Source organism: Narcine bancroftii, chromosome 8 (genome assembly GCF_036971445.1).
Source record: "Narcine bancroftii isolate sNarBan1 chromosome 8, sNarBan1.hap1, whole genome shotgun sequence".
Classification (NCBI taxonomy): domain Eukaryota; kingdom Metazoa; phylum Chordata; class Chondrichthyes; order Torpediniformes; family Narcinidae; genus Narcine; species Narcine bancroftii.
The window spans coordinates 102,572,714-102,591,877 of record NC_091476.1 but is presented as its reverse complement, the minus strand read 5'-3'; the positions used below and the strand labels follow the sequence as shown (position 1 = coordinate 102,591,877).

At 45.0% G+C, this 19,164-nt stretch overlaps 1 protein-coding gene across 1 annotated transcript in view; it reads left to right on the top strand.

Annotated features, from left to right (window-relative positions):
• The window catches only part of LOC138741087 (myelin protein zero-like protein 2), a 22,691-nt gene extending 3,527 nt beyond the window's left edge, over positions 1 to 19,164 (top strand). The window contains exons 2-6 of the mRNA XM_069894614.1: positions 5,045 to 5,211; positions 13,306 to 13,516; positions 15,415 to 15,601; positions 16,658 to 16,746; positions 17,980 to 19,164. Of these exons, the coding sequence (XP_069750715.1) occupies positions 5,045 to 5,211; positions 13,306 to 13,516; positions 15,415 to 15,601; positions 16,658 to 16,730 (638 nt within the window). The 3' untranslated portion in view covers positions 16,731 to 16,746; positions 17,980 to 19,164. The remainder of the gene's footprint in view (positions 1 to 5,044; positions 5,212 to 13,305; positions 13,517 to 15,414; positions 15,602 to 16,657; positions 16,747 to 17,979) is intronic.

The following is a 19,164-nucleotide window of genomic DNA, read 5'->3' as shown; positions in this document are numbered from 1 at the left end:
CCTGTCTAAATGTCTTTTGAATGTAACAATCGTGCCGACCCTCTTACACTTACTATCCCAGCTCGTTCCATATACCCAGAGCCCTTTGTTACTATAGAATATGAATGCCTTATTTTTTGGATGTGCTAGCCGTTTATCTTTTTAAGTTGTTACCCATGAGCTTGCAACTGAAGTTAAGATCTTCTGTCAGACACAAACACCTGGCGAATTCTCCCTGGACAGAACAAGTAGAAAGTGCTGAAGAGACTTTGCCCATTCCACTGAGAATTGGCATTTGGAAGAGGTTTGAAGGGGTGTGTGACCAGTGGGTGTTGCTGTAATCTGATTTAGGCAGAGCATGTTATTTGAGAACAGGGAGTTGTTGCATTAATGCAGAGCAGAATCTGGAGTTCTTCATTGTTTTGGCCACATGGAACTTGAAGTTGTCTTGGGCCAAGAGTGGAACAAACTACACTGTGGAGAAATGGGGGTGGAATGAACCTGATCCCTTGAAAGTTTAAAATCAGTTTGAAGAATTTTAAATGTTTGCACAAACAGGAAGAACATGGATGGATTGAGGCTGTGGAATGGAGGTAGTGACTAGGACAGCCTCCCGGAATGACATATCATTGAAGACAGGTGTTTGGCCACTAAGTAGAAGGAAGGTGGAGAAATGCATTGAGATAACATCTTTTGGGATGTTGATGGTCTTAAAGCAGATCTATTTGAAGTACTGTTCTACTGAAACCAGAGCAAGACCAGGCAAATTGGTCCCCGGATCTACTCTTGGCCTCCATTTTCCAGCTGAACCCCATGGTTTATTTCACTTTAGTCCAAATATTTATCCATCTCAGCCTTGAGTATTTTTAATTGAATCAACTTCCACAATTTTTTGGTGCAGACGAAGGTGGTAGAAATTTCCAGAGATAGCATTCCTCCTCCTGAGACAAAAGTGAGTGACTCCTTCACCTGACATTATATTCCTTAGTTCATTCCTCTCTTCCCCCTCCTCACCACCACCCTGAACAGGAGAAGCAGCCTCACAGGTGGTACCTTATCCAATCTAAATATTGAAGGTTTTAAAGAGATCAGTTGTCATCTTCGAATTAATCTTTTCTCAGAGGACAATTATAATTAATGAAGTGAATCCAAGTTGAATGTATGTATCATTCTATAAATAAGAACTCTATGCTCTTTACGGATGTAGCCTCACACAGGCTATTGCAGTTTAGCAATACTTCAGTTCTCAGTTCCCCTGCATTAATGGGCAAGGTCCTATATTGTTCTTTAGTTACTTTTTCCCACTATTCTAAATTTTGCTCTCAGCAAAAGGAAGCCCAGATCTTTGTGAACATCTCACTTTAATAGGGCCACACCATTTAAAACACTGCCTTCTTTGCTTCCTATAATGGGGATATCCATACATTATATACATCTGCAATTAAGTTGCCCATTCATTTCAAGATTCCTTATTGTCATCTAATAAAAAAAACAGGTGTCATATTACATGAAATTTGCCCTAGTCTGCCTAAAGCCAGACAGGTTCTCCATCAGCAGAAATTACCAGTCAGAGAAAGAGAAGCAAAAGAGAGACCCCTCAGAGTCATCGAATGTCTGTGAATTCACCTCTCGCGCTCCCACAGCATCAGCAGCCATGTGAACTCCAGGTTCAAACCTCCAACACAATCAGGAAGCCTCCAGTGTCCTCAGCTTGTATGTTCTTCAGCTGCAGAACCCCTCACTGGTTCACTGCCGTGGTCACCGTCCTGTGATAATCTCCTCTGCTTCTTCTCAAAGCGGGGTGTTCTCCCCGTTTTCTGGTGCCCTGCACCAATCCTTTGCTTCCCCAGAGTCTTCAACCCCTTGTGGCCGCTGCCGATCACAGGCGCCCCCATCTTGGGCCCAGATCCTGCAGTTGCAGGTTTTTTAAATAAACCACTGCCAGCTCCTTTAACGGGCCATTTAAAACCTGAATGGAGTCATTGGTACATGGACTTTGCTATAGAACCCTGTGGAGGAGCACTATGTCTCTTCTCCTTGTTCTCTGTGGTTCCACACCAGTGCTGCCATTCCAATTTCTTTCCATTTACTCTACTTGAATTTAAAAAAAAGAACCACAACTGTTGTGCTTGGACCTGCTATGAATCCTTTGTCCACTTGTCTTTATAAACTTGATGTGTAATATTATGAAGACATTTGGATTAATCCTTGATCTTGTGATGGACCAAGTTTTGTAGTCAATTGTTAACTGTGCTAGTGCTTTGGATTCACTTTCAGCATTTACTTGGTTTTATAAATTTTGAAATGTATTAGGGCAGGGGTTCTCAACCATTTTATCCACATACCATAAGATGCCATTAGTACTCTATGGTTAGTAAGTGATGACTTAAGGTAGTATGTGAATGGGGGGAAAAAAGGTAGAGAAAAACTATTAGAGGAAAGAAGAAGCGGGATCAGGAACAAATTAGTTTTACAGAGAAAGTACTGCTACAGAGTTAAATTGCAGATGAAGGCACACACACATGCATCCCCCCTAATGTTATTCTTCCAGTTTTCTTTCTTCCTCCTGTTTATCCATTCTCACTTGGACCCTTGCTATTTACTTCAGCCACTTCTTGTGTTAGTTCTAGATACCACCCTAAGGGTGTTGGAAGTGGAAAAGGCTTGGGTACAGTGATTGGTTGGAATGTAACTCAATGAGAACAATGATGCTAAGTGTGAGGTGGAGGTGAAGTATCGCGAGAACCATGTAATCACATATAAACTGGGGAAGTTCTTGAGAAGATAAATCATGTCAAATCACAATAGCTCTTTGAAAAAGTGAGTCAGGAACTAAATGAGGTGCTCAGTGAATGGAAAGCTGCAGTTAATATTAAGGCAGTTGGAACCCTTATGTTACAGAGAGAAATACATTCAAGGAAGAAGTGGGGAGAGGGGCGTAGGCATACTGTCCTGTTGTGGGAATGGAGGTAAAGGGAGATTGGACATTTAGGGGGAAACAGATGGTTCAAAACAGGAAATGGGAAACTGAATTGATAGAGGGCATCATTAGTGGCACAGGTGCCTCCAGGAAAGGATTAGAGTCAAGTGGTTCTCAACTTCTTTTTCCACACACATACCACCTTAAGTAATTCGTTACTAACCACAAAGCACCTATAGCATAGGATGCCATTGGTACTCTATGGTTAGTAAGGGGTTGCTTAAGGTGGTTTGTGAATGGAAAGAAAATGTTGAGAATGACTGGATTGGACAAAGTGAAAGAGCTGAAAAGGAATACATAAATTCTGTTTTGGTGTAGATAGGCTGGTATGATGTATATACCAAAGTAATCCATCTTTTTAGTAGGTGGGTGGTAGATGACTGTACATGTTGGGGATCTGTGAGGTGAAAGGCTGTTTGAGGAGTGACGTGGCTTGGATTGGGCGCAGGGGAAAGTGATTTTCAGAGAAAAAAAACAAGGCAGGTAATCTAACTCAACATATGGGAAAAGACAACCCTGGGCTATTGTTAAATGAGCTGTTTGAACAAAGCTGTTTAAGGAAATGGATACGAAAATCACTACAGGAAGTTTGCAGATCCACTAAAGTAAACTTGTCATTCCAAAAAGCAACTTGAATATCATAATGAAGTTAAAAAGAAGATCTGCAGATGCTTGGGTTGAGTGCAATACTCAAAAGTGCTGGAGAAACTCAGCAGATCACCCAGCATCCATAGAAAGCTGTGTAACCTCCAGAACTTGTATGTATTGCACTTGGATATGCTAACCTTGGGAAGACCTCAGCACTTTATAACCAAAGCACTTCACAAATATAATCCCTATCTGACAGAGGAAAGATGGTGTCATTTGGTGCACGGTAAGTTCCCACAAATAACAATTGATGGAAGACAGATAATGCATTTTAATAATTTTTGTCAGGGATAAATGTTGCTAAGACTTGTGAGTATCTAATGTTCTTCTGGAATTGTCTATATCTACCTATATCTCCATGGCAAGAAGTGCACAATATCAGAGAAACCAAATGCTATCCTGGTTCTACAAGGTTGCAGAATATTTCACTATGGTTCCCAGATCAGCATTTTCATATCTTTACTCTGGTGAATAACTAAAGCCTTGCCACCCACCTCTGTGGAGTAGTGTCCATGCTGTAAATCTGGAGAAAAAAAAACTATCTCCTCAGTGGATCAGGTAGCATCTATGGTGGCAAAGGATGGTTGATGGTTTGGTTTGAGAGTTTTACTTCTACTCTTACTGATATTCTGACCAATATTTCCAAATGCAAATGTGTTTTAGGCAGGTGGTTAATACTTTTGAGACAGATAAAAGAACACAGGTTAGATATTCTTGTAAACACAGTTCTATTGACCACTCAATTAATCATACAACATGTAACTTGAGTTCCAACTTCCTGTCCAAGTCCCAATCACCATCTGTCATGGTTGGGACTCATCACAGGAATCTTCTCGGGTCTCCTGGAGTTCAGGGTTCTCTGCTCATCATGGAGGTTGGTCTTCTATCCTAGCTGGTGTGGGTGCCACTTTCTCTCCATTGGGTGGAGCCCTGGTCCTCACTGGCCCTACTGTCAGCAAATTGGCAACTGGGATGGATCATTTTTCTGTCAGACTATTTGCCTTCATGCTGTTGGAGAAGCAGGAACTAAAGAGTAGGTGAATGTGCTGTTGGACAAGACAGATTAGATGACTGATCTTTCTACTCTCAGCACTGATTGAGGACTTGACTGTCTTCAGGCCACATTTGATAATGGTCTCTCTGAGTGAGGCTCCTTCAGATGTACAGCATATGCTCATGGGTGAAACATTGCTCTCTGATTCATTTCCTGACTCACCCTTTGTGACAGTTACTTCATACAAATTATGAGGAAACATTTAAAAATAGTGTCAAGGATGTAGTTATGAAATTTAAGATTAATCCACGTTTCCTGCAAAGTTCACAGTAGTTAATATTCATTCACTATGTTAACTCTTGTGCAATCCAATGAGTAACCTTCAACCTGTTTAGTTACTCTGTGGCTCCATGGTGATGAACAGTGTCCTGTTCCCTCTGCAGGTCTCAGCAATGTTGCTGGTGTTCATGTGTACACCGTAGGAAATGTTGAGGTTCGCAACGGCACCGAGTACCGGCTGAAGTGCACATTTCAAACCACTGCCCCCGTTGGGAAACAGACCATGGTGACTTGGTCCTTCCGACCTGACAAGCATGGCACAGAGGAAGTTGTGAGTATTCTGTGGGAGTTCCATTGCGCTGGATAGAAGCGAACTGAACCTGGTCTGGGAATGCAGGCAACACAATAACTCAAGCTCAGTGCTACTAAAAACCATATCAATACCTTTCAAATGAGTGTCTCCTGCCTAAACAAAATAGCTCAAACCCATTCACCTGCTGAAAATGTTTGTATCTGATCCACACCCCCCCCCCCAGGAAATTATGTGGTTTTATTGTTGCGAGCCCAAAAGACCCCAAATCCTAGCAGCAATAGATATTCACCACGACAAATGGTTACTTAAACAAAATTTGCTTTTAATGATATGTAAACATTAAAACAGAATCTAACTTTAACCATCTCTATTTTTAACTTACTTAATTTAACCCAACTTAACCCCTTCTAATTCTAAGCGCACATGTACGTAATATGTGTGTAAATTTAGGAAAGTTATTTGATTCACCGTCCAATCTCACTTCTCAGTCTTCCAAGTTCATTGGTTATAGGAAATGTTGAGGTTGAGGTGCACAGAATTTAACATGTATAAAGTTCACCAGGCATTGGTGCTTTTTACTGCTCAGGAAGGTTCTTGTAGGTTTTCAGAGAGATGTGTTGTTTCAGGACATCCATAACTGAGGTACTACCATCAGTCACCTCCGTGTCTTGATGAAACTTGCCCCATCAGCGTTCTCCAGATGATAACTTCTTTCTTTCAGGTTACCACAGAGTTCTTTTCTGTTTCCCTTATTCCAAGAGAACTACTAGACAGCTGGTACTTTCAGCCATCTGCCACTCTAGAGCTTCTGTTTCAGTTCCAACAGCTTTTTGCTTCAGTTTCAGCAAGCTTCTCTGCTTGTTACAGCTTTCAGTGACCCACACACTGACTGAGATAACTCTCTCTCTCTCTTTCTGACCCCCCCCCCCCCCCACCCACCGCGCTTGCAAAACAACATGACCTTCTCCAGCAAACAATAGAAGTCAGTCTTCTGGTTCATCTGTTGTTTTTAGGTAAACAAGAACTCATCAGTGATCTTTGAGCACTCTTTTCAAAAGCCTTGCAAAAAAGGTATCAGGAAACAGAGACATAATAGTCTAATAGTCGATTCATTCAACAAATAACACCAACTTGTGAAGTCTCCATAGGCATTCTTCACAGTTTCTGTAAAGTCACTCATAATATGAATTCTCCAGTATTTCAAATAAGATCTGTTTTAAAGTGTGTGTGTGTAACCTTCCCAATTTATCTCCCAAAAATATTTTTATATATTCTGTCACATTATCAATACAGATTCCTCAAGGTGGGTAAACCCTCCAATAGGACATAGTATCCAATTGGAAAAGATTTAATTAGCCATTCTGCATTGTTTAAAAGTTAAACCATCATAAAGGTACAACAGCTGCTAAGACCTTTGGGAAACCATGGGGTATTCAGAAGTGCTGCTTCAACTTTATTGTTAGAGTACATATGTGACCTTACATACTCCCTGAGATTCTTTTTCCTGTGGGTGAGGCAGAATGATCATTTATTGTGAGTGCAAAAAAAACTGTACACATGTACATGTGTAAACAAATAAAGAAATGTAAAAAAAAAACTGCAATACAGAGAAAAAAAATCAATAAAGTGCAAATTAAGAGTACTTAAATGAATCCTTAATTGAATTTGTTGCTGAGGAGTCATATGTGGAGGGGTAAAAGTTGTTCCTGCATCTGGTGGTGTGAGTCTTGTGGCACCTATACCACTTTCCTGATGGTAGCAGCGAGAGCAAAGCATGCGCTAGGTGGTGATGGTTGATGTACTGGTTCAGTTTGTGAGACTTCCAGGTCATTTTACTTTTGGTCCCATGAGTACAGAAGTCTCTAACGCCCCAGAAAAGTCATTGTCTGCAGACTGTAGGTGAACAGCATGGAGAGTGGATACGAAACAGGTTCATAATGCAGCCTCAGTTGTGGGGAGGAGAACAATTCTCAGAATATGTGAGGAAGGAGCCTGTCTTCTGATAGCCGGTGGTCTCTGGTCCGTGACTCTGTAGAAGTGCAGACCCCTTCTATGTACAAACTCTAGCCTTTGGCAGAGATTATGGTCTACTGCAGAAGGCACAGAGAGGCAACCAGAAATTCCATCCATGCTGAGAGCCATCTCTAAAGAAAGGGATAAATAGAGTGACACCAGGATTAGGTGAAGCAGTGAGGTGAGAAGTTATAATAAATTCAGAAGTGTAAAGGAATTTGGCAAAGTGTTCAAAACCTATTTGAAGGGAGAAAGTTATTTTGATTCATTGTCTGGGATCGACATGTTTCTAACAAGGCTACAGTCATTGCCTATCCCTAATGGTCCATGAGAAGATGGTGGTGAACCAAAGTCTTACAATGGCTGCATCCTTTTAGTGAAGGTACTTCCCTGGTGTTCTTTGGTAAGGGAGTTCCAGAATTCAGACCCTCCAACAATGAAGGTACAGCAATATGATAGTAAATCATTATGGGGTGTGACAGTTGGAGTATAGCCCGTACACCTGCTACACTTGTCCTTCTGGTGGTTTTAGGTTTGGGAATTGTATTAGAGTAACTGCAGTGCATTGTATGAGTGATTTAAAAATGTAGTTACTCTGCAGCAGTGGTGAAGAGAATACTTGCATTGGATTATGGATCAGGTGCAAATCAAATAGGCTGCTTTATCATGGATGATATTGAGCTTCTTGAAGGTTATTGGAGCTGCCATCCAGGCAAGCAACGAGTACTCCATCATACTTGGAATGTTGTGTTCACTTCTGCTCACCTCATTATAGGAAGGATGTGGAAATTTTGGAGAGGGTGCAGAGGAGATTTACCAGGATATTTCCTGGATTGGAGTCGGTGTCTGATGAGGTCAGGTGAACAGAGCTAGGGCTTTTTTTCTTTGGAGCAAAGAAGAATTAGTAGAGAGGTGACTTAATAGAGGTTTATAAGATTATGTGAGGCATAGATAGGGTGTATAGCCAAAAACTTTTTCTCAGGGCAACAGTAGCAAAGATAAGAGGACATCTGTATAAGGTGGGGAGAAGAAAGTTTAGGGGAGACGTCACACAGAGAGTAGTGGGTACATTGCTAGGGGTGGTGGTGGTGGAGGCTGCTACAAAGTTTGGATTAAAAGACTCTCAGATAGGGTCATGGATGCAAGAAAAATAGAGATTTATGGAAGTGAAGTAGGAAAGTAGGAAGTAGGAAAGATCTAAATCGGGGTCGGCAACCTACGGCCTGCGATCCAAATATTTAGCCTGGGGCGCTCCTCCCCTCCCCCCTCCCCCCCCGGGTGTGCGGCTCCCCCACTCTCAGAGTTGCTCCTCCTCTCCATGTGCATTGGAGACTCCCCCGCCCTCTGTTCTGGAGACTCCACACCCAGACTTCTGCGCTGGAGATTCCCCCCGTCTTCTGCGCTGGAGATCCCCCCCGTCTTCTGCGCTGGAGATCCCCCCGTCTTCTGCGCTGGAGATCCCCCCGTCTTCTGCGCTGGAGATACCCCCGTCTTCTGCGCTGGAGATCCCCCGTCTTCTGCGCTGGAGATCCCCCGTCTTCTGCGCTGGAGATCCCCCCGTCTTCTGCGCTGGAGATCCCCCCGTCTTCTGCGCTGGAGATCCCCCCGTCTTCTGCGCTGGAGATCCCCCCGTCTTCTGCGCTGGAGATCCCCCCGTCTTCTGCGCTGGAGATCCCCCCGTCTTCTGCGCTGGAGATCCCCCCGTCTTCTGCGCTGGAGATCCCCCCGTCTTCTGCGCTGGAGATCCCCCCGTCTTCTGCGCTGGAGATCCCCCCGTCTTCTGCGCTGGAGATCCCCCCGTCTTCTGCGCTGGAGATCCCCCCGTCTTCTGCGCTGGAGATCCCCCCGTCTTCTGCGCTGGAGATCCCCCCGTCTTCTGCGCTGGAGATCCCCCCGTCTTCTGCGCTGGAGATCCCCCCGTCTTCTGCGCTGGAGATCCCCCCGTCTTCTGCGCTGGAGATCCCCCCGTCTTCTGCGCTGGAGATCCCCCCGTCTTCTGCGCTGGAGATCCCCCCGTCTTCTGCGCTGGAGATCCCCCCGTCTTCTGCGCTGGAGATCCCCCCGTCTTCTGCGCTGGAGATCCCCCCGTCTTCTGCGCTGGAGATCCCCCCGTCTTCTGCGCTGGAGATCCCCCCGTCTTCTGCGCTGGAGATCCCCCCGTCTTCTGCGCTGGAGATCCCCCCGTCTTCTGCGCTGGAGATCCACCCCCGTCTTCTTTACTGGAGATCCACCCCCGTCTTCTTTACTGGAGATCCACCCCCCGTCTTCTTTACTGGAGATCCACCCCCGTCTTCTTTACTGGAGATCCACCCCCCGTCTTCTTTACTGGAGATCCACCCCCCGTCTTCTTTACTGGAGATCCACCCCCCGTCTTCTTTACTGGAGATCCACCCCCCGTCTTCTTTACTGGAGATCCACCCCCCGTCTTCTTTACTGGAGATCCACCCCCCGTCTTCTTTACTGGAGATCCACCCCCCGTCTTCTTTACTGGAGATCCACCCCCCGTCTTCTTTACTGGAGATCCACCCCCCGTCTTCTTTACTGGAGATCCACCCCCCGTCTTCTTTACTGGAGATCCACCCCCCGTCTTCTTTACTGGAGATCCACCCCCCGTCTTCTTTACTGGAGATCCACCCCCCGTCTTCTTTACTGGAGATCCACCCCCCGTCTTCTTTACTGGAGATCCACCCCCCGTCTTCTTTACTGGAGATCCACCCCCCGTCTTCTTTACTGGAGATCCACCCCCCGTCTTCTTTACTGGAGATCCACCCCCCAGTCCTCCGCCCAGGAGATCCCCCCCAGTCCTCCGCCCAGGGGATCCCCCCAGTCCTCCGCCCAGGGGATCCCCCCAGTCCTCCGCCCAGGGGATCCCCCCCAGTCCTCCGCCAAGGGGATCCCCCCCAGTCCTCCGCGCAGGGGATCCCCCCAGTCCTCCGCGCAGGGGATCCCCCCAGTCCTCCGCGCAGGGGATCCCCCCAGTCCTCCGCGCAGGGGATCCCCCCAGTCCTCCGCGCAGGGGATCCCCCCAGTCCTCCGCGCAGGGGATCCCCCCAGTCCTCCGCGCAGGGGATCCCCCCAGTCCTCCGCGCAGGGGATCCCCCCAGTCCTCCGCGCAGGGGATCCCCCCAGTCCTCCGCCCAGGGGATCCCCCCAGTCCTCCGCCCAGGAGATCCCCCCCCAGTCCTCCGCCCAGGGGATCCCCCCCAGTCCTCCGCCCAGGGGATCCCCCCCAGTCCTCCGCGCAGGGGATCCCCCCAGTCCTCCGCGCAGGGGATCCCCCCAGTCCTCCGCGCAGGGGATCCCCCCAGTCCTCCGCGCAGGGGATCCCCCCAGTCCTCCGCGCAGGGGATCCCCCCAGTCCTCCGCGCAGGGGATCCCCCCAGTCCTCCGCGCAGGGGATCCCCCCAGTCCTCCGCGCAGGGGATCCCCCCAGTCCTCCGCGCAGGGGATCCCCCCAGTCCTCCGCGCAGGGGATCCCCCCAGTCCTCCGCGCAGGGGATCCCCCCAGTCCTCCGCGCAGGGGATCCCCCCAGTCCTCCGCGCAGGGGATCCCCCCAGTCCTCCGCGCAGGGGATCCCCCCGTCCTCCGCGCGCCGGACTCTCCCCCCGTCCTCCGCGCGCCGGACTCTCCCCCCACCCTCCTCCGCGCGCCGGACTCTCCCCCCACCCTCCTCCGCGCGCCGGACTCTCCCCCCACCCTCCTCCGCGCGCCGGACTCTCCCCCCACCCTCCTCCGCGCGCCGGACTCTCCCCCCCCGTCTTCCGCGCGCCGGACTCCCCCCCCCGTCTTCCGCGCGCCAGACTCCCCCCCCCCATCCTCCACGCGCCAGACTTCCCCTCCCCCTGCGCTCTCCCCTATCTGTGCATAAATCCCTCTCTGTGTGTGACTCACCCTCTCTCTGTGACGTACCCCTCTCTCTGCGTGAAATCTCCCTCTCTTTGTGTGACATTTCCCCCTCTCTATCGCGACATTCTTCCCCTCTCACTGCTCTCTGTTTTGTGGTTAGTTATTTTGTTTTAATTGTGACTCATTTTTCTCCTTATTGATTTTTTTTATTGTTGTGTAATTTTAATGACTAACTTGTAGCTGCAGCTACACTGCTACTGAAAGAACACACAACCAGACGGTTTTAGCTCAGTGAGCAGAACTGATTTATTACAGGCTGCTGGGCTGGACTTATACTCCCAGGCCGGACCCGGCTGAGAACCATGCTGGGGGTTGCTGACATCATCCAGGCGTCACGTGGTCCCCCAGCATGGGCTTCTGAACCCTGTGCTGAGAAGAAGGGGTAACCCCTGACGGCACCATTTTGGCCGGCTGCATGGATTACAAGAGGGGCCGGTTCGCCTGCCTAGTTTTGTGCTGCCATAAACTCATGATTTGTGGTGCATTTCCAGATTTGAAGATGCCTTTCCTGACCTGAAATGCATAATTGTATTCATTTCATTTCACTTCTTTATTTATCTTTTCATTTATTTATTCATTCCTTTATTTTTTCATTCAATTTATTTATTTATTTCATTTATGGTAGCATCACGGCAGCCCACTGTTCAACCACTGACACACCATCCAGCCCATGCATGGTAAAAGGTTGTCCGCCCCTCGTTTGGATTGTTTATATCAGTTGTGGCCACATCATGGACCAAAGGGTCTGTGCTGTGCTGTAATGTTCTGTGTACTTCTGTCTAATGCCTTGTAGATGGTGCAAGGGCCCTGGGGAATCGGGAGGTGAGTCACTCACTGCCAAATACCCAGCTCAGGAGATTAAGAGAATTTTTAACGTAGTGAGTTATGATTGGAAATGGACAAGCAGTTAGGGTCATAGAGGCAGAAGCAATAGCATCTTCCAAAGAGGAACAACATGACTAATGTAAGAGAGGCGTTGTTACATATTTATTGGGGGGGGGGGGGTGGCGAACAGGATTATTTGCATTACTTTAGAAAACAGAGTGTAGGCACAATGTGCCAATGGGGGCTTTGTGAAGGGAGAGAGAAAAAGAAGGAAAAGTTGAAAGAGTTGTGGAGAAAGGAGTGTCAGGTGTTTTGCAATTACACTTTCTCATGTTTTGATGGTCTCTTAATCCAGGTAGTCATCATCCTGATGGAATGACAGCATGAAGGCCTGTGCAGTCATCTCTCCCTCAAGTACCTGACAAGGATATGCAGGCTATTCATCAAAAGTTAAATAAATGGGACCCAACAGTATCAGACAGATGTTTTTGCTGTAAAAAGGAAACGGGAACAACAATTCATGAAATTTGGACATGTGAGAAAGTGGAAAAATTTTGGGAAGATCTAAATCAGATATTAAATAAAATCACAAAAAGCAATATACCAAAAAACCCAGAGATCTTCCTCCTAAGTAATATAAGAAACAAAGATTTTGGACTCGATTTGGATGGAGCACAAAAAAGATTTGTTATGATAGCCTTAGCTGTAGCAAAAAAATGTATTATGTCAACCTGGAAATTAGAAGACAACTTGAGAATACAACAATGGTATATAGAAATGAATAAATGTATTCCATTAGAAAAAATAACATCTAATTTAAGAAATAACATTACAATATTCGAACAAATATGGGAGCCATACATGAAACACAATAGAGAAATCCTACCGTGGACTTCCACCACCTAAAATGACAGAAGGAGAAGATACTGACTCAGTAAAATTTCTTGTTTATTTTTATTAAGTGACAACATTGTTTAACGGGTTTAATGTATCTTATAGATTGAACTTTAAATAAATGGGAAAGGGAGTGAGGGGGGAAGGGAAGGGAGGGGGGAAAAAGGAGGAGAAAACGACACTGTATATATTTAAGAAGAAAAATGTCTGTATGTATCTTGGTTAATATGGTTTTATAGTGTGAAAAATAAAAAAAATTTTAAAAAAGTACCTGACAAGGAGTGGTTAGGTATAAGGTCAAGATCCGTCAGCACGATTCCAGTGCGCTGGTTATATTTTAAAAAATCCTTTATGTTATCACATCAAACTCTGCTGGAATACCATTGATTGGGTACAAAGCGAAGCTCCCACTTCTCTGTGCTGGTGGGGACCATGCCCACACAGAATCCATCACCTTTACCTTCTCTCTGCAGGTCCTATATTATCAAGAGCAACCGTATCCAGCTGCAGGAGGACGATTTAAAGACCGGGTGGTGTGGTCTGGGAACATTTGGAGCAAAGATGCTTCAATTACCATCACTAACTTCCGTTTTACGGACAATGGAACCTTCCTGTGCACGGTTCTGAATCCCCCCGATGTGGACCTGGTCGTTGGTGAAATCAAACTTGCTGTGGTGCATAAAGGTTTGCATTAAAGTTGACGTCACAGACAACCCTGAGAATCCTTTCAGCTGCTCATTTCAAATCTTGGACTGTTGCTGTTCTTCCTTGTAGAAACATGAGGTGAAAGAAGTGAATCAATAAATAGCTATTGAGGACATAGAGGAGGGAAGGGAATTCACTGGAAACAGAAACTCCCTCTCATTTTTTTTTTGCTGACATCAGCCTAGAGGGCTGTTTTTTGTTTCGTCCCATGGAACTACTTGCATTCTGTAAACACCTTGCTCTTAATTATATCTGAGCCGATCGGGTTATTCTCATCAAACTAGACTTGCTTCTTTTGGGGAGAGAAGTAAAAAATGCTAATTGTACTGGACTTCAGGGCAGTACAGTCGCTGTGGACACTTTGTTGCTCCTATACGCTGGGATTCATCAGGTTCTCTGTGAGGGCCCTTGAAGGCTTCAAAGTTTTTTTTTTCTTGCTTTAACTCCAAAATGAAGGCAATAACTTAGCGGATTACGTAGTGATTAGTTCAGTGGTCATTGGTACTGGTCACATCACAGGTGACACGAATATCCTTGCTGTCACTCGCTCAGATGATAATATCATTTAACGGTTGTGGCTGCTTTGTTTCATCATCATCATGTTTTGTGCTGTCTGAGGTAAAAGTGTGTTAGCCTTGACAAGACATTTTGTCAGAAGAAGGGCCCCATTGAAGTTGGTCTTCCTGATGTGAGCAATCAAAGAGAAGCTGGAGGAACGTGATGGGTCAGGTGGTATCCATAGCTAGAAATGGTCAATCAGTGCTTATGCTCTTTATTGAGATTTAGTCTTCCCTGTTATTTTCTTTAATCAATCACACCTTGCAAGACCGATGGGTCTTTTTCCATCCAGAAGAAGTCCAGGAGAATCAGTTTGTGTCCCTCTGTGAAGAGGTCTTTTTTTTCCCCCTAAGTTTGAAGTAGAAGTTTTCCTTAGCCTGTTTCCTTAACATCGAAATTTAGGGTGTATGAGTTGGTGATCATCACATGTTGGCTCATGTTGGAGGGAGCTACAAAGTCACTAGCATACGCTTATTCCACATAAATGTGGAAATACCCCAAATGATATGGTAGAGAAACACAGCAGGTCACACAATGTCCATAGGAAGTAAGGAATAACCAACATTTCAGGCCTGAGCCCTTCATCTCTCCAGCACTTCACCACCAGGGATGTGCAGACTTTCTTATTTAACTCCCTAATTCACACCAGTGGCCAGATGAACCACTTGCTTCCTCAGTCTTCAGTCCTCCACTTGAACACCATCTGGTTTAAGAGAGTGAGAACCCTCTGCCTGAATGATAAATATAGTGCCAGGACACTGTATACAATGAGGCCCACATTCCAATGGTAAAACTCTGACAATCCATGATCTGACTATCTGGACATCTTAACCATTCGGCATCATGATGGATCTTACTTGGCCTACAGCACAATACAATTAAGCTTGGAACCCATGTGATCATGATTCTGGAAGAGATCCACTGGCACATTTTCCACACGATTGGATGATATTCCTGTTAATGCTCCAGTACATTTCAATTCATTTTGTTTTAGATGTAACAATAAATTACTCAATGAACCCACTAAAAGGGACGGTCAGTTTGAAGGGGGGCTTAGGAACTGGAGCCCCCATGAATTGGAAGGGTGTGTTGAGCCAAATGTCAAATGATCAAGATCTGTTGGACAATGAATTATCAGAAGTTTTCTGTACCTATGGTTTGGCCAGTTTGCAGTGAGCTGCAGTTTGACTGATCAAACCACTCTCTAGATGGTGATCTGATCAGAAAGCAGAGCCCTGGTGTCCTGGTGAGCTGTATCAATTTGAAGAATTGTCTCAAAATTGTTGACATCCTCTGACCCTGCTTCCTCTCTCTTGCAGTCACCTACTCGGAGATGCTGATCTTGGGGATTGTGATTGGGGGAGCCACAGGACTGGTGGTCATGATCATAATTATTATGGTTACAGTCCAGCTTTGTCGGAAGCGAAGGGAAGCCCTAGATGCAGGAGAGATGGAGGAGGAGGAGGAGCCTCGGAAGGAGGAACAAGAATACGACAGCAAAGATGGGTAAGGTACTGTGCTCTGCCCCTCTTTGTAGAGGATGACATCTGGTCCTTCTGGCCCAGAGTCCTCAGGTAAGCCTCCTTGTTTTCACCAGCCACTGCACTGATCCAGCAGCCTCTCTTGGTTTTGGATCTTGAGCTACCATTTTCGTCTATCTGCGCCCCTGACTCCTGAAGTGCATAGCAGCTAATCTGCCACTTATAAAAGAACATGAATGCAAGAAAAGCTCTCACTTTCTCTCCCCTTCCCTCCCCTCACTCCTGCCACTTCTACCCTTTACCCTCCTCCCACAATTGGCCAAGCTACCCTTCCTCACTGCATTCTTATTCTTCCTGCTCCTCAATAATTCCCAAATTTCTTTAGCTGCTAAAACCTCATTTGAGTTGTATTAATCCATGAGGGAACAAGAATACCAAGGCCCCATTCTTTACAACATTAAAACAAGACAAACCAATAAGCAAGAATCAAAGAATCACCAACATAAAGATTTGAAAAAAGCATCATGACTCAACACTGCCGTGAATCCCTTAACAGACCTCATGTGTCCCACATTCACCTTCACGTAAGCAACTTAGCCAGATTTGGATTTGTATTCTTTGGAGTTTAGAAAACTGAGGGATAACCTTATTGAAATATATACGATCCTCAAGGGGGTGGGAGAGGGGATGATGACAGGGTAAATGCTTTCACTAGTGGGAGAGTCTCAAATGAGGGGACATAGTTTCAAGAAAGGCAGGGCATTTAAAAGCAAGTTGCACTGAAATCTCTTCCCTGGGAAGGTAGTGAATCTCCGGAATTCTCCATCCCAAAGAGCACATTCAAATGGCTGTAGACATATCCATTGATCTGAGGGTGATGTGGAGCTGAGGCTTGAGGCAAATATATTGATCACAGTGAAGGTCAGGGCAGGCTTCAGGGACCAGGTGGCCTGACCCTGCTCCTACCTTCTCATGTTCTTGACCTCAATGAGCCCTGCATCCAAAGTCTGGAATACCAGTTACTAAGGCTAGTCCTGTTTGGCTGCTCCTCCCTTACATTACCTCTGTATTCTTTTAACAGTATGGAAATGGAGAAATTAAATGGTGAGGTGCTGAGTCTGACAGAAGAAGTCGAGTCAGCAAGGGTTTCCTGAAGACTGAAGCAGTAAGGTACCTGACTCAGCAGTTGTTACTTATAAATGAAATCTATAATCCCAGGACTCAGCATGATCTTCCCAACAGCTCCCCTTGAACCAGGTCTCATTTGGTAGCAGTCAAAAGATCATGGGTTCAAGTCACAGAGGCCTTTAATGAGGTACGAATGAAATATGAAAGTCTGCAGATGCTGTGATCGTAGTCAAAACACAGAAATGTTGGAGGAACTCAACCAGTCTCGCAGGGTCCATAGGAGGCTGTGAGACCAGCTGAGTTCCTCCAGCATTTCTATCTTTTAACTTTAATGAGGTACATTAGTGTCTTCAGAATAGCTGGGAGGTGGATGTTAAATTGGGACCCCATTGGACCTTTCATGCTGGTGAATATGATCCTATAATTTTGATTTTGAATGCGTTCCCAATTCAGATGAGGGGCCAATATTTTTTCCCTCTAACTAACATCAATAAAACACGCTATCTGATGATTTGCTGCATTCCTTACACTGCAACAGTGGCTACACCTGAAAGTACTGTATTTGATGTAAAGCATTGATGAAAGACACTGTAGAAATGTAAGACTTTGTTTGCTTCCTGTACTGCCCCACTCCCTCCAACATGCAGCCTAAGTGCTGGCATTTGTACAGAATGATCTTAATGATCAAGAGAGTATCCTTGACCTGGTGTTCCCTCCCCTTCCCATGTTCATCCGTACCTCTACTGCATTTGAATATGCCTTTGGTGTTTTTCCCCATTAGCGCCTCACTCGATCCCACTTCTTTCTAGATCTGCCATCTAGCTGGTATGAGAATTCCAGTGTTTGTACTAGTGACCTGCTGTGGGTGGAAAAGACAAGAAACCATTGGATGGATGGATGACAGACAGTTGGAGAAAAGAGAGGAGTCAATCACAGTGCAATTCTGTTCTTTTTCTAACCCTGATTAACAACTTTTCATTGAGTTTTAACCTTTGAAACTCAAGGGCAGGCAACTTTGTGCTCTTTAGAAAAGAAAGCAATTCTCAATGGATCTGCAATTCCAAACATTCCGAGAGCTTCACTGACAAGACCAATAGTCATTGAAAACACTCCCATGTTGCTGTTAGGTTGCGCATCATTTTGACTGGCATATCATTGTTAGAAACTGGGTGATGAACCCATGTATCTGACAAAGAGCAAAATTAATTTGATGGTGCTAAAATGAAACAGCAACCACCTGCGTCTTGTAAAATAGTTTTTTTTTGCCTTTTCCAGGTTGATTTCAGAACAAAGTTTGATTTTAACAAGAGAAGAAGCAAGATTTTAAAACAAACCTCACGTCCCTCGCTTTCTACAGAGGAAACATTTCAGATTATATCCATCCTGCTTTTCAGCACATCGTGCTTGATGCTAAAGAGTTTGTATTAATAGGGTGATGTCTTGGAATCTAGTTCCAACACTGGGTCTGTCTCAGCTGGAGTTGCCTATAACATGGCAGAAACATCGATAAATCTGAACAGTTAATTGAAGAATAATCCATGGTCTAGGAATGCTATAGTTACATCCACTGGAATATTAATACAAAGAATTGGAATTCAAATCTACCAAAGCAGTTTGAGAATTGGAAATGAAATCTAATTTGGGTTTGATAAAGGTAATTCTCAACGTGCTGGATTTTTGGAAAACTTTGGCTCCATTATTAATATCCTTTAGAACAGGAAACATGTGATTCTACCTCCGTGTGATTGGTTCTTAACTGTCCTCTGATTTAGCAACTCTTATGGATTCAAGGTTGCATCAGCGACAGCACTGTTCCCAGAAGAATATCACCACCCTTGCTAGATGTCCAGAGATGGACAATAAATGCCAAATTTGCCAGACGTTTCAAAAATGAATTTTTGGTTGTTCTCCAGATATGGAAATTCTTCTTCGATGAAAAGCCTACACAGGGCAGCTTCCCTTCCTTTATCTGATTCATCAATTTCAATTCCTTTATTCATTTTATTGACTTCTAAGAAGCAGTTGCTTGCTGTGTTTTTGAGGCTGTTGGATACCCACTGGCTCTTTACATTGCTCTTCGGCTGTGCTTGACCACCATGATCCCAAAATAAACCAGGATTCTGTTCCTGAGGTCCGGAGCCACTCTGAGACAATATTCAAGAGTGGTTAACAAAGTCTCAGAATGTTCTCTGTTTTAAAGGGATTCAAGTTCTCTGTTTAATTCCCCTTTAAAGTTAATATTCAGATTGGGGGAAGATCAGAGTAAACAATTGAGTATCTGTTAGCAATCTGTAAATATTCAAATGTTATACATTAAAGCAAACTTGAACATATTTTAAATTGCTTTTAAAGATGTATAGATTTGTATTTAATTGTTGATGACTTTGCTATGTATCATTTAAAATGTATTTTCACATTTGCAAATAAAACAATTAACATTGAATTATATTTTAAAACAAA